The sequence below is a fragment of the Empidonax traillii genome, unplaced genomic scaffold, assembly GCF_003031625.1.
Source record: "Empidonax traillii isolate 1590-97213 ecotype Southwest subspecies unplaced genomic scaffold, ASM303162v1 scaffold992:size1346157, whole genome shotgun sequence".
NCBI classification, from domain to species: domain Eukaryota; kingdom Metazoa; phylum Chordata; class Aves; order Passeriformes; family Tyrannidae; genus Empidonax; species Empidonax traillii.
This window is the reverse complement of record NW_020956185.1, coordinates 1,081,540-1,106,442: the sequence shown is the minus strand read 5'-3', so window position 1 is coordinate 1,106,442 and position 24,903 is coordinate 1,081,540. Positions and strand designations below refer to the sequence as shown.

At 52.5% G+C, this 24,903-nt stretch overlaps 1 protein-coding gene across 3 annotated transcripts in view; it reads right to left on the bottom strand.

Annotated features, from left to right (window-relative positions):
* Positions 1–204: 204 nt before the first annotated feature.
* The window catches only part of PLCB2 (phospholipase C beta 2), a 43,083-nt gene continuing 18,384 nt past the window's right edge, over positions 205–24,903 (bottom strand). For 2 of the 3 annotated variants that reach the window (XM_027903713.1, XM_027903711.1), the window contains 29 exons: positions 21,756–21,896; positions 21,005–21,084; positions 20,720–20,773; positions 18,563–18,638; positions 18,150–18,250; positions 17,329–17,495; positions 17,004–17,150; positions 16,627–16,784; positions 14,700–14,782; positions 14,299–14,383; positions 13,476–13,647; positions 12,664–12,761; positions 11,870–11,966; positions 11,680–11,764; positions 11,146–11,270; positions 10,036–10,190; positions 9,553–9,717; positions 9,160–9,259; positions 8,824–8,928; positions 7,902–7,987; positions 7,714–7,810; positions 7,493–7,546; positions 6,786–6,996; positions 6,433–6,601; positions 5,331–5,407; positions 4,813–4,908; positions 4,479–4,536; positions 1,235–1,321; positions 205–1,021 (listed from right to left, as the gene is read on the bottom strand). In XM_027903713.1, the coding sequence (XP_027759514.1) occupies positions 752–1,021; positions 1,235–1,321; positions 4,479–4,536; positions 4,813–4,908; positions 5,331–5,407; positions 6,433–6,601; positions 6,786–6,996; positions 7,493–7,546; positions 7,714–7,810; positions 7,902–7,987; positions 8,824–8,928; positions 9,160–9,259; positions 9,553–9,717; positions 10,036–10,190; positions 11,146–11,270; positions 11,680–11,764; positions 11,870–11,966; positions 12,664–12,761; positions 13,476–13,647; positions 14,299–14,383; positions 14,700–14,782; positions 16,627–16,784; positions 17,004–17,150; positions 17,329–17,495; positions 18,150–18,250; positions 18,563–18,638; positions 20,720–20,773; positions 21,005–21,084; positions 21,756–21,896 (3,399 nt within the window). In that variant the 3' untranslated portion in view covers positions 205–751. Of the gene's footprint in view, positions 1,022–1,234; positions 1,322–4,478; positions 4,537–4,812; positions 4,909–5,330; positions 5,408–6,432; positions 6,602–6,785; positions 6,997–7,492; positions 7,547–7,713; positions 7,811–7,901; positions 7,988–8,823; positions 8,929–9,159; positions 9,260–9,552; positions 9,718–10,035; positions 10,191–11,145; positions 11,271–11,679; positions 11,765–11,869; positions 11,967–12,663; positions 12,762–13,475; positions 13,648–14,298; positions 14,384–14,699; positions 14,783–16,626; positions 16,785–17,003; positions 17,151–17,328; positions 17,496–18,149; positions 18,251–18,562; positions 18,639–20,719; positions 20,774–21,004; positions 21,085–21,755; positions 21,897–23,076; positions 23,832–24,903 lie in introns of those variants that run through there. The other variant, XM_027903712.1, reaches the window with a different exon arrangement.

Below are 24,903 nucleotides of genomic sequence, written 5' to 3'. Positions count from 1 at the left end.
CACACACACACACACACACACACTGACAGAGCCACACCCCCCCCCCCCAAGGACATGGACAGACACGGACGCACAGGGACACGCAGAGCTCCCACCCCACTGACTGTGGCTCAGTTACAAGTGATCTCATTTGTTAGGAAATGCACTAGTTTATTTTTTTAGAAAATAAATAAGTCAGAACTGTCCAGGCCATCCCTGCAGTCCTCTGGTCACTGCAGGGCAGCGGGGGGCTCTTGGAGCACGTCAGGCCTGGCTTGGAACATCCCATCTCATACCTGCTTGGGCTCGGCTCTGGTGGTTTTCGTAGCAGCACTTTTCATGTTTGTTATTGCAGCGTCAGGTGTGACTGTGCTCCTGCAGCACCCCCTCTGCTGTGGGTCTGTGTGACTGAGCCCAGTTCCCACCCCATCCCCACTAAACTGCAATCCCTGCTGTGAATGCCAGGCAAATGTTCCTGTAGCTGCTGCTGTGATGTCAGCCCGGAGCTGGTCTGCAGGCATGGGCCCTTTCCCACTGCTGAAATAACTCGGAGCTCAGACTGGGGGGACACAGGGAGGGCAGCACTCTGGAGGGTGAGCTCTCCAGACTACTTCCAAATACTGGGAATAAAACAGTAAGTGCTTTGCCGAAGGATTTCAGGAGCTCCCTGCAGTGGAAAAGGAGGGATAGCAGTACTTGGGAAGCTGGTCTTGAACTTCACCATTTACTTCCACAGCTCTTCCTGCAATGAACAGTAAGGAAGGGACTTGTCTCAGAACACACTCTCCTCAATCTCCACATCCGTTCCAGCTCCCGGGAGCTCAGGCGTGGCCAGTGTAAGCCTGGACACCTCTGCCACTGCGATGTTTGCTTCCAGGGGGTCTGGAGAGCCTCGTTCTCCCTCAGGAACGCTCTGCCCTGCTTGCCCAGTCTGTGGCTCTGCAGGAAAGGCAGCTTTGGTGTAGTTCTTCACCATCTCCTGCACCTCCGTGTTCAGAGCTCTCACCTTCTCCTCGTACTCCGCCAGTGCCTGCTGCTGGAGCTGTGGACAGGGACTCGCGTCATTCCCACATCCTGCAGCTCTGGGATGAGCCGTGGCTGCTTTGGGGGGCTGTGCGGGCCCCTCATGCACTCGCTCAGCCCCCGGGGTGTGTGCTGGGATGGGGGGGCTGAGGGTGGAATAAAGGTGGATCCCTGGGGGTTGGACTTGCTGTGCCGTGGAACAGCCCTGACCCGGAGCCTTGTGAGGCACTACCTGGCTTTCCGTCTCCTTGATGGATCGCAGGCGCTCCGCCTGCTTCTCCTCCAGTGTCTGCTGGAGCCGCCGCGTCTTCTCCGTCACCTTGGAAACAACACAGTGACCCCCCTCAGGTGCCAGGCCCAGCCCAGAGCCAGGACACCGGCACAGCCTGCACAGGTGAGTGCGGACACCGGGACACACGGACACACGAATGGACAGGGAGATAGATGGGCACACTGACGGATGGACACACAGACACATGGACAAACAGATGGACACGTGGACAGGCAAATGGACAGACAGACAGATAGATGGGATACATGGACAGATGGACACATGGACAGATCAATGGACAAACAGATGCAGGGACAGATAGTTGGACAGGCGGACGGATGCAAGGACAGATGGACAGACACAAGGATGGACACAGGGACAGAGGCAAAGGGATGGACAGATGGACATTGGACAGATGGACACAGGGACAGATAGATGGACAGAGATACAGAGAGATGGACACTGGACAGACAGACACAGGGATGGACAGATGGATACATGGATGGACACACAGACTGATGGATAGAGAGATGGATACAGGGAAAGACAGAAACATGGACAAGTGGACAGAGATGGACACAGACACATTGGACAAACAAATGGATTGACACACAGGGACGTACAAAAACATGGACACACAGACATCGACAGACAGATGAACATGTGGACAGACGGATGCAAGGACAGATGGACTGACATACAGACAGAGATGGATGGACAGATAGATGGGATACAGGGACAGATGGACAAAGGCACTGACAGACAGACAGAGGGACAGACAGACAAACACATGGACAGACAAACAGATGGATGCCAGGACAGATGGACAGACATACAGACAGACCCAGGGACAGACAAATGGACAGACAGAAACATGGACACACAGAAACACGGACAGAGACAGATGGACTCAGGGATGGGCAGATGGACACTGGGACAGACAGATGGATGCAAGGACAGATGGACATACAAAGGGATGAACAGATGGACAGACAGACACAGGGATGGACACAGACAGATGGACAAACACACAGATGGAAAAACAGACAAATGGACTGACAGACACATAGGGATAGACGGACATGGGGACAGATGGACAAACAGACAGAAACATGGACAGACAGACTGAGAAACAGACGGACAAGTGGACAGAGAGACGGACACAGAGATGGACACTGGACAGACTGACAGATGGACAGACAAACATGGACTGAAGGACAGAGAGACAGACAAAGGGACAGACAGATGGACACAGGGACAGAGAGACGGACAAACAGAAACATGGACAGACAAATGAACACAGTGACGGATGGACATACAGACAGACACAGGGACGGACAGACAGAAATATGGACACAGACAAGTGAACAGACAGATGGACACGGAGCAGACAGACAAACGGAGAGACACAGGGATGGACAGATGGACACATGGATGGACAGACAAACATGGACACACAGACAAATAGGCAGACAGACAAATGGACAGATGGACATGTGGACAGACAGACACAGGGACTGACAGACACACGGACTGATAGACAGATGGATGGATGCAAGGACAGACAGACATACTGACAGACAGATGGACACACGGACAGACGGATGCAAGGACAGACAGACATACAAAGGGATGAACAGACGGACAGATAGACACAGGGACAGACAGATGGACAAACAGACACACGGGGATGGACAGAAACATGGACACACACAAATGGATAGATGGACACAGGGACGGACAGACGGAGAAAGACAGGTGGACACACGGACTGATGGGCAGACAGATGGATACAGGGACAGATGGACACTGGGACAGACAGACAGAAACACAGACAGACAGAGAAGTGGACAGAGAGACGGACACAGGGATGGACATTGGACAGACTGACAAATGGACAGACAGAAACACGGACAGACGGACACAGGGACAGACAGACACAGGGACTGAAGGACAGAGACACACAGGGACAGACAGACAAATAGATGGATAGACACATGGACAGAAAGATGGACGTGCAGATGAACACAGGCACAGACAGATGGACAAATAGATGGACAGACACATGGACAGAACGACACATGGAAAGACAGACAAATAGACAGATGGACATGTGGACAGACGGACACAGGGACAGAGAGGCGGACAAACAGAAACACGGACAGACAGACAGATGGATGCAAGGACAGAGAGACAGATGAACAGACAGATGGACACGGGGACAGACGGACAAAGGCATTGACAGACAGACACGAGGACAGATGGATGCCAGGACAGATGGACGGACATACAGACAGATACAGGGACGGACAAATGGACAGACCCAGGGACGGACAGACAGATGGACACAGGGACAGAGAGACAAATGGACACACAGAGATGGACACAGGGACAGACGGATGCAAGGACAGATGGATGGAAAAACAGACAGACAGATGGAGACATGGACAGATACATGGACACACGGGCAGACAGACAAATGCACAGACAGATGGCCACGGAAGACAGAAGGACAAATGGACAGACGGATTCACGGATGGGCACATGGACAGACAGACACTTGGACACAGAAACAAACAGGCACACATGGATACACACACAAAACAGATGGGACACGCGGACACACACATGGACAGACAGATGGACTGACAGACACAGACAAACTGACACACGGATACATGGACAGATATGCGGACACATGGGCAGACAGAGGGACAGACAGAAGGACAGACTGACACAGGGACAGATAGATGGGCAAACAGATGGACACAGGGACAGACCAACAGACACAAGGTCAGACGGATGGACTCGCAGAGGAGAGACAGACAGATTCACAGACTGATGGACAGGGACACAGGGACAGACAGATACAAACAGACAGACGGACAGAGTCAGACAGAGAGGCAGACAGATATACAGGCACAGACAGACACAGGGACACACAGACGCAGACACGTGGATACACAGATGGACAAAGAGACACATGGACACAGACACATGGACAAGGACACACACACACAGATGGACACATGGACACACAGACATGCACAGACACGCAGGGACACACACACAGACAGACAGACACAGACTTAGCTTTGGGTCTCTGAAGGGCAGCTCCAACGTGCTCGGGGTGTCTGTGCTCCTGCCACGCTTTCCCATCGTTCCCAACCCTCACACACTCCCAGACAGCCCCTGTGGAACTCACCCGTTTGATGGTCTGCACCACCTCCTGGATGTGGGAGTTGTTGATTTCTTTCTTCGACCTTTGGAAGAACCACAGACACCTGTAATCCAGCTGTTGTGTTCCCATCATCCCCCTCACTAGGGATCCGTGCCACACCAACCCACACGTGTGCTACATCCCCACCATGTCCTGACGCAGGGAGAACCTGCTGTAATTTTGGAAAGACAAATAAAACACCATTCCGGTGTGTTTGAGACATAAAACGAAGAGCTGGATGTACAATTCTACTCCCTTGGCTGCCCAGGCAGCAGCAGGCCCTGCACCCCGCACGGATGGGGCCCGGGAGCACCCACACCTCTCCTGGGCAGCCTTGTCGCTGGTGTTCCGCAGCAGGGCCTGGATCCGCTCCACCCTCCTCGCCTCCAGCCGCTTCTTGATGTCCTTGATGTTGCTGTGGAGAGAGAGGACAGACAGGCCTGGGCACCAGCACAGGAGCAGCCTCCAGCCCATTCCTCTGGAGCGCTCTGCTGGCCAGAAATGCACCTGGTGGGGGTTGGGCAGCAGAAGGCCTGAAGGGTTAAGAATATTTTAAGTCCTACTTAAGCTTTTTTGTTTGTTTGTTTTTTTAAGGGGTTCCTAACACAGATTCCTCCCAAAGTCAGGACGTGTCAACAGTGGAAGCAGCAGATGCTGAAGGGAAGTGTAAAAAAGAACAAGTGTACAGGAGTTTTTCCCTCCTCCACCTTCCCGGTTTCCAGTCTATCCTCCAGCCTCCATGCATTTCTCTCCCATGATGTCACTCGTACCTTGGAGTTCACCCCTACTTTTGGATTCCCCTGCAGGTGGAACACTGGGGTCCCGCTCGGTGCTCACCTCTCGGCCGTGTCCCGCAGCGCCCGCAGCTCGGCTCCCTGCTTCTCCCTGGCCAGCTCCAGGATCCGGGCTACCTGCTGCTCAGGGGATGAAAGCAACATCAAAAGGGAGCAACCCCAAATCCCTGGCATACGTGGGTTAGAATCCAGGAGCTCTGATACCTCCTAATCCCCGCAGCAGCCTTTGGGCAGAGCTGCTGTTACTGAAAGGCTCAGCATGTTTAAATCCCACCACCCCACCTTCGCTGGCTGCCCTAAAGAGTTAAAGAGGTTCCCAGATGGAGCTGTGGCAGAGACAGAAAATGTGCTTTTGCCTTTTCAGGGCTTTAGTCTACATTTTGAGCAAATAAAACCATATAATTTTTAAACTTAATTACCCTGTATTTAGATGATATCTGGGAAAATCCTAAACTTGTTTTTGACATGAAATAAAAAATTCTGGCAAACTAAAACTTTGTTTATATATCAGCTCTGTGAAAGATACTCAATGTATTCACTCCTAAAGGTTCACTGAATCCACCAGGTGAGATGGGAGTTAGTACTACATGGAAAACTTTCAAACACAGGTTTTCTTCAAAATAAACTCTCAAAAACCCCCAAATTACATTAGCAAAGAAAAATCATAAATTATTTCCTGCTGTGCATTCAACCTTGAAAGCATCAACTCTCCTTCCATAGGAGGAGTCCCTTTGTCCACCAATTTAGTTCTGGGGTTCATCAGTGTAGGTTTTCTAGAGGAGTTCCTTTAGGAAGGATTGCAAGAAACATCAAGGGAGGTAATTAATTTTTAAAAAAGAATGAGGTGAAATAGTATGTGGCTGAGGATTTTTTTCTTCTGATTATTTAAATTTTCATTTTTAATTGTATTCCTTAAAATGTCCTCAGAGAGAAACTGAATCTTGTTTATTTATTTCAAAACCATTCTCCCAGGGAAGTCCAGGAAAAAACCAAACCAGCAACATGGACCTCATCTTGGAGAATTACCCAGATTGATTTTTTTTCTGGAGTAGCCCAATTGACTTCCTGTCCTACTCCTACACTGCCTGTGGTTTTCCAGGGAGGGGCTGCCCTAGGATGGTTTGCTGGTGGCCCTGCAGCCTCACCTCTGTGGCGTGCTGCTCCTTCTTCCTCCGGATGCCCTCGTGGTGCTCCTGCCTGAGGTGTACGAGGTCCAGCTCCAGCCTCTCCCTCAGCTCCAGGAGCCGGCGATCCACACTCTCTGCCACTTCCACGGGGTTTGCACAGGTGCCAAGGGCACCCTGGGTCTCCATCCTGCACAACACATTCAGGGCTGTGCTGTTTCTGGGCCTGCCAATACAATCCCAGCCTCCACCCACTCTCATGGGAACAGCCCAGGGACATGTGGATGCTGCACCTTCCTTCAGAGAAGGGGGCCCATGTTTCTCTTGGAGATCCCTGTTTTGGTTTGAGGAGGTGACCCCTGGGCTGTATTTACCTTTTCTTCTGGGTTTTCCTCATGTGCATCATGCTTTTCTTGCCCCTGTGGCAGACGGACTCCGAGAAGAGCACAGAGTATTTCTGCAGCAGCTCCTCCTTCCGTTTGCTTCCCCTCTGCTCCAGCTCCCTCAGCTCCTTCTCCTGCCTCTTCAGCAGCTTCAGGAAGCGCTTCATCTGCTGCAGCTCAGCCAGGGTGGCTGTCTCAGGCTCTGAAACACAAACCAGAGGATGTTTGCTGTCCCACAGCATTTCTCCACCTGCTGCCAAACCCTCTAGGGTCTCACAGGGGGTTTCAGCACTGCCTTCATTCCTTTTCCTCCCTCTTTTCCTGCCCCTGACGGATGGGGGCATAAGGATGGCCAAAATTGCTCTCAGGCCACAGAGAATTATCTGCTCAGAGGAAGTATCTTTTTTGGAACCATCACACCTGGGCAGAGCAGGTTTCCTCTCGTGCCTTCAGATCAGTTTTGTGGCATAATTAGGCCCCGTGTCTGCAGGGATTTGTATCACAGTGCAGTCAGACACAGGTGCCTGACGGATCGTACAGAGGGTGCAGGTGTGCTGAAGGGAACCCTGAGCCTCAAGATTCCTGGGATTTGTCTTTAGTGCTGGCTACACCAGGCAGGGCTGGGGGAGGTCTTTCTAATTTGGGAATATAAGCTGACTGACAGGGCCTCAGCCCAGGTGAACAGCACAGGGATTTACCTGCCATCTGCATCACTTCTAACACGGTTTCTCCCCTGGCGAACGCCGCTGCTCCTGAAATCCCAAAGGAGGCTCCTGTTAAAGTCCCATCTTGAATGTTCCGAGGTTGGAAAGGGACAGTGGAGAGCTCACCAGAGCAGAGACCACGTGAAGGATTTTGGTGTGAGGAGTTAATTAAGCTGCCAAGGTGTTAAAGTACTTGGAAGCTCTTGGACACTTACCCGTGGAGCCATTGGAGGGAGGAATGCTGTGTTTCCCAGCAGAGTCTGGCACCCCATTAGTCTCAGCAGATGGGACGTTCCTCTGTGTGCCAGGCCTCTAAAACAGAGATCAGAGGTAAATGAAGGCTTTTTATTCCAGGCTGAATCGATGCAAGGTGTTCTAGAGAACAGACCACGGAAGAACTCACCTCCCCCGTGGCGTCCTTGAGCTTCATGGAGCGCTTGTCCTGCATGTTGAAGAACTTGATGGGGTTGGAGAGGGCAATGGTGAGATCTGCAAACAGAGAGAGGGCTTGGCTTGGGCAGCAAACAACTCATGGACTCATTTTCCTTGCCCAGGACAGGACACTGTGGAGAAGGGCCAGTCTGTGTTCTCTGCTTGTCACAAAGGGAGGGGACCACCTTCACCTCAGTCCCATGCTGAGGCCCTGGCCCATGACTCTGTTCCCAAATTCCAAAGCCAGGTTTAGACTTTCCTCATCTGCACAGCTCCCTGCTCCAATTCCAGTCTAGTGCTGTACAAACTCGTGGCTTTTATAACAATGTGTTAAACCCATCAGTTTCTCAGGATGTCCCCACTGAAAAGGGTTCATTTGTACAAACACTGGAGGAGGGCGCACACATGAGAAGCGTTCACAGGAAGCTGTGTGGCTGATGCTGTTACTTTCTGTGCGGTTTTGGTCACGAATGTTGATCCCTCCAGTAGGGCTTCTGTCCTCATTCAACTCTGTCTGATCCTTTTCCAAGGAAGGTCTCTGTAAGAACCTCCCTTCTCTTCCAACAGGGAAGAACACCATTCCCATGCTCCCTACAACCCCTGTTCTTGTCAGCCCCTGAGAGCTGTCACCTCTTCCCTTAAGGAAACCTCTCCCTGGCTCTGCTGGGTAGGACTGACCCCCTCAGGTGGGACCCAGGCACAGCTGCAGCGGGACCATCCACGCTCTTCCCAGGGCAGCGGGGCTGGGGTGGGACCCTGGCACGTGCTCAATCCCCCCCTGCCAGGAATGAAGGGTGCAGCAGGAAAGCACTCCCTGGGCTGGGAAAACGCTTCTGGATCAGAGTTTGGACACAGCCAGAGCCCCCGCCCTGCACATTCCAGCATGTCCTCACCTGCCCAAGCGTCCGGCACATAGTCCTTGAGCTCCAGGAACACGAAGAGAGAGGGCATGGTGAGGGGCATGTTGCTCTCGCTGCGCAGGCACACGTGGTGGTACCCTGGGACAGAGCAGAGCACTGAGCTGCGCTGGCACACTCCTGGCCCTCCAGCTGCCAAAGTCCCTCTTTCCAGGAGGACACGGGTAGGATATCCTGGCACCGAGCCAAGGCCCTAACAGGATGACTCCACTGCCTGCAGGAGTGGACGCTGAGGAGCCAGACATGCAGCTGTTTGTATGTTCTTTACAGCTGCCAAGGGCACAAAAGCCAAAGGGATTCCCACAGATTTACCTGAGTGCATCGCAATGACAGGAATGATACGATGGCCAATGAACTTCCCTCCTTCTTCCCAAGCCACGATTTTCAGAGAGGCCAACTCAGGCATCATGATCTAAGAGAAAAGCAGAGTAAGGCACCAGTGGCCTCGCCTCTAACTCCTGACAGCATCCTCCTCCTCCTCCTCCAAGGAGAGCTTTACTCCTTTCTCCTTCCAACCACGCAATTCCAGCTCCCCCTTGTCTGTTCTGGGAAATACTGATAAGAGTTGTTTTGGATATATTGTTTGGGTGTTATCTGCCAGGCCGGGCATCTGCAGAGGGCAGTCCCTTCTGCTGTCACTGACCTCTTCCAGGGCTTGTGGCCTAAGGGAGGTTTTCTGTCTAAATTACTCTCAGATGTTCTCACCTTTTCAAAAACAAAAGCCTCCTCTTTCCACAGGGGGTTAATGGAGTTGGCCGTGGAGGTCAGTTTGGTTCTGTATTTGCGTTTGGTGTCCCTTGGCAACCCAAAGAGCTCCACTTCCACGTAGGTCTTCACGCTGCGCTCCGAGAGGAACTGACCAGAGAGTATCTGTCATCAACAGAGACAGAGTCAGCAACTGCTGAAGAGAATAAAACACAAGGACCTGCCCGTTCCTTCACCCCAAAGTCTGTTTTTCCGCTCCAGTTTTTCTTTCACCTCCACCCCTGTTTCTTGCTTCAGCACTTCCTCCCTCCCCACCATCCCAGCCTTGGCTGCTTCTGCGAGGCAGATGCTCCTGTTCCACTTCCACGTGATTAAGGTTAATTTCAAACAGAAACCAGCCGGGGGTTGCCACGGCAGCGCTGTCCCGGCCCCTGCCCGGGTTCCCGTGCCCCACCCCCGAGCGGCACAGAGGGCTGTACTCGCCGTGACCGACAGGGTGCTGGCCACTACCACGTCCATGCGGTCCAGGGAGAAGGGGTCGAAGTGCTTGTCGGGGCGGCGCAGGAACTCGTGCTTGAGCAGGTACCCGCTCTGCCCGTTGAACTCGAACAGGGCCATGTTCTGCTGCATGGGCACGTCTGCGGGCACAGCCACACCCTGAGGCACAGGGCTGGGACGGGGACCCCCGTGCCACCGGGAGCCCCCAGCCCCTGCCAGCCACGGCTCACAAAGCCGGCTCACAAAGCCACTTCACAAACCAGGGAGGCCTCTCAGCACCCTACAGGGAAAGACGTGAAGGCAGCTGCTGCACGGAAGGGAAGTGGTTTGCTTACGCTTGCACTGCAAGCCACGGGCAGAACTACATTCAAATCTGCTTTAAGGAGCACTCGCTGCTTTTGGGCACAGATAAATAGCTGCCTGAGCCCCTCTACTCCTTCCCCCTTTCATTTTTGGCCTCCTCTGAGTCCATCTTCCCTCTGACACTTGTCCTGAGGTTCCTGCACCAGCCTGTACTGTGCCATCCCCCCCGGAACCAGCCTGTCACTCGCCCCCTTTCCGAGTCACTTCCTTTTTTTCTCCTACACTCTCTATACGTAACAAACTCCTCCAAGGAAGGAAGAGGGGCAAGGAATAGCTTTGTCTCCAGGCTTTTCTTTCCTTCTCATGCTGGCTGTGCAGCAAGGAAAGGCCCTTGCTCCCTGTTCAGATCAAAATCCTGGAAAGAATGGCACAGCCAGGGCAGTACTGTGGCCAGATGGAGCTCTGCCTTGTAAAGGGGCAGCGACTCAGGGACTGGGCTGCAGGTGTGTTCAGGGATGTGATTCAGTGGCACATTGTGGAATGGGACACCAGGACAGTGCCTGGACACAGGTGACAGCACTCCTTGGATGTGTGTGTGTGTGTGTGCTGGACACAGAAAAGTGCTGCTGGGGGAGATGGACCCAGTGGAGAACAGCACCTGGGAGAAGGCACTTGGAATAAATAACACATCAGGGAAACAGCAGTGAAGGAAGAGACAGTGACCAGGAGTACCTGGGGACCAGGAGCAGCCATGCTCACCCAGCAGGAGGCTGGAGGACCCTTGACACTCACCCATGGTCTGGAAGTTGAGTGCCACCATCTGACAGCCGACGTTCCAGAACATCTGGGGCAGGTAGTTGGACGAGTCCATCCGGGTGCCTTTGGGGTAAATCCGGCTCATCTGCCGCTTGTTGTATCTGCAGGGGCTCCATAGGAAACAAGTCTGGGGTGTTCCTGCTGTGCCCTGGCACCAGCCCACATGTTCCCATCATGAAAACTGTTCAACCTCTGCTACCAGACACTCAGAGCCCTCCAGACAAGAGCTCAGACAGGCCCAGGCTCCTTTTCCATACCCTTCCCACTTAAGGACAAGCCTCTGGCAGCCTTGATGTTGACTACAGCAGGATGCATCTTGTCAGGAATCTCTCTGGAGAGCTCCCAAGCCACCTGGAAGATCCCATGTCTCCAGCACCTGCACACCTTCTAGCTCTGATGAAGAGTGTTGAAGGTGCTGGAAGCAGGAGCCCTTTGGATATGCCTAAGCCCAAGCTCCAGCTTCGCTCTGACACCCCCAACTCCCCAGCACAAGGGCTGCCAAAAGGATACTCTACAAACTGCACGGGGAACTTGCTCAAGAGGTCGTAGGCCTTCAGCTCCGTGAAGGAGGAGATGACGTAGCTCCGGTTCTTCTCTGGAAGCAGGAGATGATAAAGCCTTAGAGGAAAGGCACACCCAGCCCCTGTCCTGCCATGGGCACCGACGGGGAACGCTCGGCTTGGACTGCCAAGGGACTTACGGGCAGAGACCTCGAAGGAGTCGAATTTGATGGGCTGGATGTAGTTGACCAGGCTGGACATCTCCTCGTACGCCGTCACCTCCAGGCCGGCCGTGCCCTGTGCAGGAACAGCCCAGGGGAGACACGTGAAGAGACCTTCCCTCGGGAGGAAACAAATCCTACCAGGGCTTCCCAGGGGAGGGGCTCTGGGGCTGCCCTGACCAGAGCACTCCGGTTTGGCTTCCCAGTCCCACAGCTCTGTGGTGGGCAGGGCATGGAGATTCCAGGCAGCTGGGCAAGAACTGAACCGGGGCACGTGAGAGGCTCCAGTCAGGAGGGACAAAGCCCAGGACCTCTTTAACCCCTCATAGCATGGAGCCTGGGACAAACTGGGGACACCATCTTCCCTCCTCTCCAAGGGATACCAGGGAGATAGAAATGGGAAATGGATGTTTTCATTCACAGGAACGATGATCTCCTCCCTCCCCCTTCAGCAGCAGCACTTTTTTTAGTAACAACTTCTATCAGACCAAGGCTAAGCCTCTCCAACAGCCCAGAGGCAAACAGTTATCTCCAAATCACGTGGAGTATCAAAGGCAGAGTCAGCAATAACAGCTCCTCTGCCACATTCTCTGTGCTTGCAACAGAATTTCTCTTGTTTAGTTTCTCCTGCAAAAAGTCCTGCAAAAGGGGAAGGAAAGCCCCTGACAGGTTCACTCCCCTTTGCATTTTGGGTTCATCTCCACTCAACAGGGTGAGGCCCAGAGAAAACTGGAAGCCAAACAGAAAAGGAAGAGAACCAGCAGTGACAGTACCTCATCTGACTGCATCTTTTTAATTTCCTCTTCATCCAGGTTTCCAAGCTGTTCATCCTCCTCCTCTGGCTCCTCTTCAGCCACATCACCTGCCCAGACTAAACACACAGGCCACATCAGTGGTACCTCAGCAGGACACTGAGACAGCTGCAGAACTTCACAGCCAAGCCAGCAGCAGCAGTGAGGGGAAGAATCCCACATCTTTACTGGCCAAATCCAAATATGAACTGGCACACTGTGGACCAGCACACGCAAGAGACCAAACTGCTGCTCCTGCAGACTCCCCTCACACCCAGGAGCAACAGTCAAAGGGTTGTTTTCCCACCAAGTTCACATGTATTTTTAGGATAAATGTCCATTTCCAGGTGTCCCCTTTGTCCTCACATGACTTCATGTGTTCACATCACGACAAGGACTGCTCCCCCCCCAGGGGCATTGAGCCCAAGGGGTGACAGGAAGGGAGGAGAGACGGGCTGAAGGTTCCATAAACCTCCAAGACCCTCAGGATACAGAAATGTGAGCTGTGGTGAATTTGTGGTCACCACAAAGCAGTAATCCATTACCCCTTTCCCCCAACCCAACAGCCAGTGGGTATCAGTGAATCACCAAGGGATGACAGGCAGGGTGTAAGTCATGGTCTCTTTTGGCTGCAATAGTGCTGAAAATATTCTGAGAATTTAATTTCTCTTCCAAGCTTATGCTACTGCTTAGCTGAATTAGGGAGTAGTGCTGGCTTGCCCCAGCCTGGTATTGGGAGATCTGGGAGGTTTTGCCCTTCTAGCTCTGCTAGGCCCACTTCCCTTCAGACATACCAGTGTCTTCAGCATCCACAGGGGTCGGCTGCTCGATGATTTCTGGTTCCACATTCCTCCCTTTCTTCAAAGAGTTCTGCCTCTTCTCACATACAGATTGGTTCTTTTTATTCTTAATCAAGATTTTCCCTAAGAGGTCCGTAGGACTCGGCAGAGGAACTCCTGGCTTCAGCTGCAACAGATAAACCTCATCACAGGGAGAATTCAAACACTGCCCTCTCCTGTCCCTCTGGCCAATTCCTGCTGCAGACACATCTCTCCCCCACTGTACACTTCCTTTCCTCCCTCCGTCAACATATCCCACCAGATTCCTGCAGATTTCCCCAAAGATTTCACCTGTGGTTGCAGAGCAGCTGCAGCACCACTGTGTCACTGTGCCAACAGAAATACCTGCTGTACAGGTCAGCTGATGACTGGGGTCAAGCAGATGGGGAGCTTTACTGAGCTATTCCTGGCACTGCCCTGCCCACCTATGCCTGGAAGGGAATATTTCCAGGCCCTTGTTCCCATTTCCAAAGCAGGGGCTGGCAGAGAGAGCTGAACCAGTGCCATGTACAAAAGCACCTGTGGTACCCTGGTACAACTTGAGAGCTCAGTGCCCAGAGCCCTCAGGTCAGAGTGTTGAACAAGAGCAGAGTCCCATGAGCACTCAGGAAAACCTTTGTGGCAGTCTTCCACCCATCCCTGTGAACCAGGACTGGTTGTCCATGGCATCACGTTCTCTTTCACTGTCCTTTTGTCTGTTGTGGCACCTCCCAGCACCAGGAGTGACAAGTTTTCCGGGAAGGCCTCCCCCTGGCCTCCTTGCCCAGCTGCCCCTCACCGGGTGTTTCTCCAGAGGCTCTGTCAGCAGCATGTCTCCAAAAATGGTCCTGCAGTACTCGGCCATCTTCGCCTGCTGCTTGGGCCTGCAAGGGAGATCCATGTACTGTACCCAGAAACCACCCGCCGCCTTGGCTCAGCCGTGCAGATGTTGAGGTGCCATTCCCAGCCCAACTCCCGTGTTCCCACAGTGCCACCCCAAGCTGAAAGGCTGCACAGTTGTGGTCACGCCACAATGCAGGTGAGGGCTCGTCCTTCAGCTCTGACCCACCTCCAGTTGTTTCGGAAACCTCAATGAGTGTTTCATTTCAGCTCAGCACCCACTTCAAAGCCAGCACCCCTTGCCTGTGTCCTTTCTGCTCTGGGCACAGAACACGGTTCTCCCGGGCACTGGATACTCACGAGTCCACGTGGTTCTCGAAGGACAGGATCACAGGGAACAGAGATGTTTTAAAAGCACTCTCTGCAATGGCCTCGATGGCATCCTGAGGGAAAGGCCAAGGTCAGAGAGCTCAGCACTCATTAATAACAGACACAGCTGCCCTCCCACTGAACACACTCCAGAATTGTCATTCTCAGGAGCGTCCCTTCAAAGTCACTGAACTTCTCCCAGTAGGAAGGTGAGAGGTGTCACCTTTTTCACACCTGCCCACATTTCCAGCTCCAGGGCATGTAACCTGCTGCTAAACTCAACAGACTGCATAAAAATGCAGCTGAAAATGTAGGAAGATGAGGTTTTGGTTTTGCTGCACAGTTCAGTGTATCCATCACTGAATGTGAGAATGTCTGGCCAGACACAAAGCCCTGCCCCAAACCACTGCCCTGTGCACCTTCAACCGGTACAGAAAGGTGTGTGCAGCACAAGGTTAAACCACATCCCACCCTATCCATACCTGCCCAATTTTCTATAGTTTCAGCTGCTTACAAAACCCTTCTGCCTCGCAGCAGAGAGCTGGAGCGCTCAGTCACCAGCTGTGCTGACATTTCAAATGCAAATACCATGGAAACCTTCTCAGCATTAACAATGTAAGAAAAAATAACCATATTTTCCCCAAGTCCCTGTTAAGCTGCCACAAACTATCCACTGTTTTCCCTTCTGGTGCTGCTAATTGGTAAGGAAGTACCATTTGCTCCTGTGCAATTCCAGTCCCTGCTCATCCCAAATCCTGGTTCAGCCGTGGCCTCAGAATGGTGCCACAGCTGTTCCTCCATGGACCACTCGGGTGTGTCACAGAAATCTCAAGGCTCTGAGGAGAAGTTACAGAGCTACTGAAAGGCCCCAGGAATAGTAGAACAGGGAGAGAGGTGTGGAAGGAAAGGTCTGTTATGTATCATTATGTATTATGTAAAACCAAAACCCAGCACATGCTGTGTTAACAGGTTGTAATTTCCTTGAGGAACAGTCCCAGGCTGCAGCAGAACTCTGCAATTACAGCAGCTACAGCTGCCACTATTTCTGTTCTCTCTGCACTGAACTGCTGTGCAAAAAGCAGCAGTGGCACTGCAGGGCTTGGGAAATTACTGACACCAAACACGACAATACCTCTGACCTTAAGGACTGGTTTGTTTAGTTGTTTTTTTTCCCCTGAGGTAAATATTTTAGTAGCAGTGAAGTGTGGGAACTGAGGGGGAAGATACAGGAGAAAAACAAAGAGCTCTAAGAAGAATCTCCAGTGCCTCTGCCTGTTGGCAGCAGCTGTGTAAAGAGGTGCAGAAAAAATCAGTGTGCTGCATTGATTAGTAACCTGTGAACTGTGGATAAATGCCCTGTATTGCCAAGAGAGAAGCAGATTTTGTGCTGTGCTTCCAAAGGCTGGGAGCTGAATCCTCAGGGAAGCCAGCTGCCCACAGAACACACTGCAACACTCAGGTCATTAGCAAGGAACTGAACCCTGTTCCTCCAAAAGGCACCATGTGAGGCTTTCAGTCAGAGAAACCTACTGCATGCCAGAACAGACACTCATTTAACTGTGTGTTTTCTAACAGCCATCCTGTTTGTTCACCTATCCAGAAATCTACCAGCCTGTCCTGTCCATCACAGACACATCTGCTCAGCCATTCCCCACAGCTTCCCCCTGACTTCCCGCATTTCCCTCGGCTAGTCATCCATCTTCCTCCAGCTATCCACCTCTCTGCTGCTCCTCCTGCTCCAAAAACGCACACAAACTCCAGCCTAGTGCCCATCTGTTCACTTTTCCTCCTCCCCACACTTTCATGCCCTTGCCACCTCCCTCAGTCTTTTCCTCTCTGCCCTCAGCCCATCCTGTTGGCAGCTCCCCAGTCTGAAGCCAGGCAAGGGAAAGCATCCCTGGGGGAAGGTGCTCCCCACCTTGAAGAGGATCTCTGTGGTCATGGTGAAGCCGTGGGTGATGATGGGCTCCTCGTCCGGGGGCCGGCCCTTCCAGCAGTCCAGCTCCACACAGCGGCAGCCGGCCAGGAGCGCCTGCCGGTACATCTCGGCAGAGGAGATCCCAGAGAACTGCCCAGCTGCGGAGACAGGCTCAGCCTCAACTCCTCACACAGACAGGAGCAGCAGGAACCCCTGCCAGCCCCCAGCAAGAGGTCTGCAGGCAGAGGGCGACACTTCTCCTCACACAGCATTCAGAGCCCACCCCAGCCCTCAGCCCCCAGGCCCCACTGCCCTTGCGATCCATCCATCCATCCATCCCTCCCTGGGATGGTGCCTCCCTCGGGAACGGCCCGGACCTGTGAGATAGGTGTTGTGTGAGGAATTGATGAAGTAGTGTGAGAGAGGCTGGGTCATGTCCTGGTACAGCAGCAGCTTGTCCAGGGCGATCACATTGTTCTCGGGGCCGCAGAGGAACCAGACCATCCCCTCCGGAGAGAGCTGCCCTGCATGGAAAACAGAGCTGGCCACGTGCCCACACGCAACGGCTCTGGCACCTCAGCACAGGGAGGTGTGGCAGCCAGGCTGACTGCTCCCCTGGGAAACAGGATGGCAGCAGGCACAAGATGCTCTGCCCTTCCATCCCAGCTCCAGAGCAGGAGCTGTGGGCTGAAGCAGACTGACCTCTCTGGACATTGATCCCGCTGGGCTCGTACTTCTCGATGAGGCTCTGCACCTGCTCGGGCCTGGCTGGAGGGAACAGGCTGTCGTTGAGGCGGGAGTCGCGCTGCTTCTTGTTGATGAACTTGGCCAGGTGCTCCTTGGTCATGTAGGGCTTTGCTTTTAGATGGCTGTGGGGAGAGAACCCCGGAGGTAAGGCCTGGGAATTACCCAGGAAACCCCTTCAGAGGAGAGACTGGCCATTCCCTGGGTTAACAGTGGGGTCCCCCTCCCCAGGCCCACATTTCTGCTTTGTCCACATTTCTTTCTGTTATCAATGCTTCCCACTGTGCCCTTTCTTCTTCCTCACTAATTCCATATTGGGAACAGCTTGTACTGAGGGCAGGACAAAGCACATTTTGAGGCTCTAACCTTAACCCTAAAAAGGCCTGAATTTCAGAGCATTCACTGCCTGCCCTGTAAAATCAAGTCCAAGTAAGAAGTCACAGATTTAGGTACTTGAAAAGCAAAAGGTCCCTGGGTACTTGTGAGATCTGTGGTTCTCACGCTGCCTCTTTGGGGTTGGCCACAAGCAGTGTCACATGGGCATGATTTAGTGCTGACCTGGGCTCAGCCCTCCTGCTGGGGACAGTTCAGGGTCCCCACAGCACAGGAAGGGCTCATCCTTTCTGTCCAGGCTGGGAGTGAAGGTGTTGAGTGATCTGGTTCCTGCCCTTCTGAGGCTTCAGACCAGACAAACCACGTGGGATTAAATCCCACCCGCCTTCTGTCTATCTGTTGCCATAAGAGCTCCAGTTCTGGGCTGTGGCTTGAGAGGAACTTACTGCGAGGTAAATATCTCATCGATCTCAGGCCGGGGACACAGATTCATGAGGAAAGTCTTGTACACAGGCTCGGGGAAGTCCTCTGGGTTGATGGCATCATTCTGAGGACACAGAGAGGATGTGTCAGGACCACAAACCTCTCATTACCACTTCCCTGAGCAAACACAAGTGACTGGAACATCTGCCCAGGTGCTGCTGTCCCTGTGCCACCCAGTGCAAGTGTTCCTGCAATACAGCCAGAACTGCCCCCAGCAGGCTGGAGTTCAGGCCTGGCAGTGGTGAAGAAAAGGTTTCACAGCAACTGAGAGCATCTGGGCTGGTGGTTTTTTACAGCCAAGGGAACTGCAGTCAGGGCAGGCAAAAGGATCCCTCTCAAGCCAGCGAGACCTCTGGGTACCCAGAGAAACCCTTACCTTGCCCTTTGGGAGGTGACAAGCACTTAGTGCTGCTTCCACTCTCTTCCTGTCTGCAGGGAACATCTGAAAAATACTGACAGGGAGGACAGGGATCACAATGGAGGAGCAAAGAGGGCAGGAAGGCTGGGGCTGCAGGCAGTGCAGGACGCTCCAAAGGCACAGCGAGGGAGGCTGATGGACCAGGGCAGACAGGCAGTGTTTCTCCAAGGAAGTAATGGAGGTGCAGAGTTCAATAAACCTACTGAGGGTTTTCTGACTGCTGATCTAATGCAGAAGTTCTGTATTTCTGCTGTGGACTCTGTAAGAGCCCTGTCCCTCTTAAAATCCCTCTTCCCTGTCCCACCCTCTTGGAGGTGCTCCCTGAGGCAGCAGATCTCATGTCACCAACTCCCAGGACACTTCTGCCCACAAGACACTCTCCCCGTGGGAGCTGGCACTGGCAAGGAATTACTCTGTAGTCAAGGCAACACTCAAAACTCCAAACAACCGTTCTGCACGTTTCTGCTTTGAAAGGGAGCAACATGTTCTGGAACCAGAGGCTTTCCATGAATTCAAGGAACAAACTCATTGCACAGGCAGGACCGGGATACCACACGACTGCTGCAGAAACCAAAAGCTCCTTTCCAATGGGGAAAGCTGGGACTGGACTGCAGGGCACAGTTCCCCGGGTCAAACCTTCAGCTAAAAGCAGCTGCAGAGTGGAGCAGGAACAGGGACTGAACCCTCCTCTTTCAGAACATCCCAGGCAGCAGCACGGTGCCCTCCTCCTGGACAAACTGAGGCTCAGCTCTGTTAAGCTCCCGACATTACCGGTGCTCCCAGGCAAACAGGGCCCAGGGAGTGCCCTGTGCCGCCAGGTGGGAGTGCTGGGGGGGCTGCAGCAGCTCACGCAAACCCAGGCTGCCCTTTGCAAGGCAAAACTGCAGCAGCCCTGGAACGATTCCAAAGGGATTTACATGTCTAAAGAGAAAGGCAGATGCTCATGGAATTTTCAGATTCAGACGTGGAGTTTTGAAAGCCTTACATTTATCTGCACCTGGAGATATGGAGTATTTTTATAAGTCTGGCTCTTAGTGTGGACTATTCAATGGTCTGAATTGTTACCATTCTGCAGGAAAGGGGCACTGAGGAGAGGTACAGCCTGTACCAGATATTCTTTCTCGTTGTTTCAGAGGAATAAGCTGGTTCCCCCTGCAGCAACGCTACCTTGGCTTGCATTTTAAAGACCAATTCAAAGCACTCTTCCCTAGTGTGTTATTCATTACAGACCTATACATTTTTAACAGCCCTTTGATGAATACTCTGGTTTCCGACAGAATGAAATTCTGCTGGTAGGTGGTTTAGAAAACAAATAACAGCAAATGTTTCGTGTTGAATAAAGCTCAGCCATCCAGGGGCCCAATGAGCCAGCACAGCTCTAACCCAGCACCTTCTGCCATACAACACCCCCCGGGGAGGGTGTTCATTAGGGGTGATCAGTGCTCACTTTTGTGATGCTGTGACACAGCTCAGCCCTCAAGCAGAGCGGTTCAAAACCTCCCAAGTGTTCTGTCTGCAGCTCCTTACTCTAAACAAAAGGTAATTTATGGATATCCTGCAGGCTGAGGGACTGCAGAAGTGGAGAAGGACCAGTGGAGAAGAGCTGGAGTGGTCACATGGGAGAAAAGGAGACAAATGAAAGCAAGGGAGCCCCACTTCAAGAGAGCGGGGGAGCCCAGCAAAGGGCTCTCCACATCCAGAGCTCCTCACAGGAAAGGGAGACTGATCCCTACACCTCATCCAGGTATCAACTCAGATTTGCAAAACAATCTGTGATCAGAATTTTACCAGAGTTGCTTGGGTTTGTTGATTATTTGTTGGCAACAGCCAGGAAGTGAAATCTATGGCTGTTTAGGGCCATTTCTTGCTGTAGATGAAGGCCAAAGCCCCCTTTCCCAAATTATGTCCCTGACCCAAATTATGTGCCAGGTCCTTCCTGGGGAGGAACCAAGGTGCAGCAGGAGCCCTTCCATGGCCTGAATCCAGAGGGAATGATCTCTACCTCTTAGATGCAGGAAAAACAGGCAGTCGAAGCCACTGGGCAACCATCCCTCTTACCACCTGCTCTGCCTCCTGTCTGACTGAACACACAATAAAACAAATATCCACACTCACTTCCTGACAGGAATCTTCCCCTCTGCATTCAGCTGCATCTTCAGCTTCACCAGGCTGCGGAAAAAAGACCAAACAAGATTATGAAAATGCACTTGTACAGTCTTGGAAATCCTATTAAGTAAGGAGAGAGGAAAAATATGTTATTGGGAAAAAAAAATCTACCAGTGAAGTGAAAATCAGGGTCCTGCAGAACCCTAAATTGGCCTGAGCAAGGCCTTGGTCTGGAGGCTGCTAAGAAGCCTTTTTTCCCAGTACAGGCAGGAAGGACACGGATGTTGCACTCACATTTTCTCCAGGAAGGTGTAGCGGGAGGCGTTGTACGTGAGGGGATTGCGCACGATGGCCAGGATGTCGTCAGCCCAGCTCTGCAACACACACAGGGCACAGGCACTGTGGGACTGCCCTGGGGCACTCACAGCAAACATGCAAAGGGCACAGCATCCCACAGTGCTCTGGGTTGGAAAGGACCTTACAGCTCATCCAGTGCCACCCCCTGCCACGGGCAGGGACAACCCCCCAGGTTGGTCCAGCCTGGCCTCGGACACTTCCAGGGATGGGGCAGCCACAGCTTCTCTGGGCAATCAGTGCCAGGGCCTCCCCACCATCACAGGGAAGAATTCCTCCCACATCCACTCTAAATCTACTTGTTCCAGTTTAGAACCATTACCCCTTGTCCTGTCCAACACTGCTGGGCTCCAAACCCTGACATCTGCGCCCTGGGCTTGGCTCTATCACCCTCCTCCTGCCTACAGACACCAGCAGCTGAAACTTTGCCACTTCTCAGCTCCTGTTTATCCTTACAAAACACAGGAAGGACAACAATGACTCACTAAATACCTTCTACTGATCCTTCTCTATGCAGGGCAGAAGTTTGTAGAACTATAGAGGACCCACACCTGACTGGAACACAGACCTGCTTTTTTATAGCCTTGCCAGTAGCACTAACAGGGCTCTGGGTCCTCTCCTTTCCTGCTCCCCACTGAATGCCCCAACCCTTAGTGGTTCCCAGTGCTCCCATGCCCTCAGGATCCAGTACCTTGCCAACATTCTCCTTGTAGGACACAAAGTTATGGAAAGTGAGGTCAACCATGTCAGGGCCGGACACAATGGTCAGGGTCTTCAGCAGGAAAGTGCTGTGAGGGTAATCCAGGTTAAAAACCTCTCGGAGCTTCTGGCACTGCCAAACAAACACAACAGAGGGGGATGAGGGGAGAAGGAGGGAAAACTGCACCCAAAAATCAGGTCCCACTCCAACCATTGACCCAAATCCACAGCAAGCTCCTCAAGGGTTGCAAAATTGCTTAATGCAATCTTCCTTTCCTTGGCTTTCCCTATTTTTTGTCTTTATTCTGGAGCTGCATTACCTGGGACAACCCCTCGTGGCAAACACCACAAACATTGTTTTGGTCTGAAAGAGGCTCAGTTGGAGACTGCCCTTAAAGAAATTCCTTCTGGAACTCTGGGCTGGACTTGCAGACAAGCAGAGGAGGGTTTGTCACCAGAGGTGTGTAACACGGTGATTTTGTCAAAATACACACTTAGGAGAGTTTTTTTTATTAGTGTGACACCTTTACCTGGAACCTCCCTCCACAAGAAAGATCATTTTTGGGACCCCAGTCACTCCCTCCAAGCCCCATTTTCTGCTGTTGTCAGTTGTTAACAGTGGTTTTTTTTCCATGGCAATTCCAGTATCCTACAGCAATGGCTCACCAGGGATTTGTTTTGTTAAGTATAAGGCTCATCCGATTAGTGGTACTTGGATTTCAGCACCATATCAAAGTATTTATAGAATCCTTCAAATTATTCAGCATTTTCTGCATTCCTACGTGAGGTGCTGCTAAGCCAAGGTATCCCAGAGTTCTACTGGTGGTGCTGTTCATAATGGAAAGACAAAATTCCCACTCCTCCAGGAAAGCACAGCAATTCCTTATCTGAAATGCAGCCTAAAGCCCTGTCCAAGCAAACAGGGCACTGTCAGAGCACCCACTCCTTCAGAAACAGGGCAAAATCCACAATCTGGGGCTCTCAGAGCAGGTCAGACTAGGAAGTTAAATTGGAGCTGGAGTGTGAGCTCAGCTTCAGGCACCACGTGTCTGCACCACGTCACACACAGAGCTGCAGACATCTTATAAGGAACTGCTGATTTTTTCCACTGTAATATTCTAAATTTCTGGAGCATTTGCAATTCTGACACATCTGTAGCCAAGAGGCATCTTTAGGAAAAATGGGATGAGCTGGACTAAATCAGGATCACCTGACTGCTGTCTCTCCCTTTGGAAAAGCACCTCTCCAAGGGAGTAACTCTGAAACCTGCTTAATCCCAGAGCATTTGGAGGGAGGGAAGGGGGAGCACTCACCCACCAGAAAATGTGCCTATTTTCTGCTAGGGAATTTCTCCAGTGGCTCATTCTTGCCTCGTGAGCCCTTTTCCTTGGCAGAGCCGAGCACCACCCACACACCCCCATCTCCTGCTCGTGGCAACTCCTCCAGGGAGCTCTGCTTTTCAGCACCAGCAGCGGAGGGTTGGGGTTTTAACTCCAAATTAACATCATCCTGCAAAGCCAGCGGTGTTTGCTCACTCCAGGGCTGCACAGGAGATGGGGCCCAGACAATGGAGAACTTGTGGTTGTGCTGAACTCATTTCCTGTATTTGTTACCCGGGGCTCCTCCCAGCCCTTGCTTCTCCGCAGGCTGCTCCCCTGCAGACATTTGTCACCTGGCTCTCCAGACCCTCCTGCCCAGCCACGGCCCCAGCAGGACAAGTGCTGCACAAAAGCTTTTGCCTTCATCCAGGCAGGGATGTGTCCAGCACCCAATGGAGATGGGGAGAGAGCACCAGAGACTGTGTCCAGGAGCTCCACAACCTGCACTGCTTTAGCACCTTGTGCTGCAGCTTCACTCCACAATTACTCAAAGTCACTTTGCAGATGGCCATAAGGAAAAATAGGAATCGCTGCATGAAAAGCAGGACAAGGATATTAGCCATGCAAATCAGAAGGGAAACACGCTCAGCAAATCCATTTAAAAAAACCCAAACAAGCAGAAAACAACCCATCAGCAAAGCTGAAACACAGCTCCCATTTCACATCCCACCCTCCTGATTTCCCTAAAATCCTTGGCTGTACAGAGCAGAGCCATAGTCCAGAGAAAAGCAAATTCTCATGCAAATATAAACAAAGAGCCAGAGCCAGATGCAAGACAGAGAGGGATGGCCCTTTCTCTGCTTGGAAGGGGACAGAGCCGAGTGGCAGTGGGACCTGCCACAGCCACACGTGTCACTGCGCCCTGAAAGATCTGTGTCCTGTGGCTCTGGGGACAGGATAGCAAATCTTCTCTTTTGGAGAAGAAAGGTCTTGTTTGGTTGCCAGAAGGGGAAAAGGGAGCACTGAGGAACTTCCAAACCTCTGACTCTGGAGGTATCACTGCTGTTCCCCGAGCTGGAGGTGATGGCTGGGAGCAGGGAGGGCTGGCCTGTCCCTGTGCCAACCAGCTCAGGGACACAGGCAGCCCAAAATCCGCAGGAAAGCACTCCCAGCTCTCAGTGTCTTATCTAAAGGAACTAAAGAACACAGCAGCACACGGATTCACAGGCACAAAATCAGCCGTGGGATTCTGGAATCAAACAGGGACACACTGCCAGGGATGGAGGAGCTGGTGTGTCCTCGGGAACTCCCGGCCCCGTGTCCCGGAGCTCTCGCTGTAACACGATGGAGGAGGCAGGAGGAGAGCCCAGCAAGGTTCTTGCTCTCTTTCCCTGCTCAGCTCCTGCTCCCCCATCTATAAATCCCGTGCCAGCCACTGGCTTGTACCTTGCACACACAGAGATCAGTGTCTCTGTAGGGCTCCGTGGGATCGTCCTCCACTTGGAGGGCTGGAATGAGACTTGGTTTAGCTCCATCCTGGGCTCACACACGTTGCTGAATCCCAGTCCCAGAGCTGCCCCATCCCCTGTACTGCAGTAGAACCACTGACCACCCACAGTGTTTACAGCCCGTGGCTCACAGCCCACGGCTCAGCTCTGAGGGCACTGTTGCTGCTCCTGGTGGTCCCTAAACATTCCCACTCGCTCCTCCTTTATCATCTCAAAACATGGGGTGTGACATCCCTCGGTATCATTTTCTCCCTGCACATGTTCAGTTCAGGCTGCATCTCTGGGTTCAACACCACTAGAATGTGGATGGAGG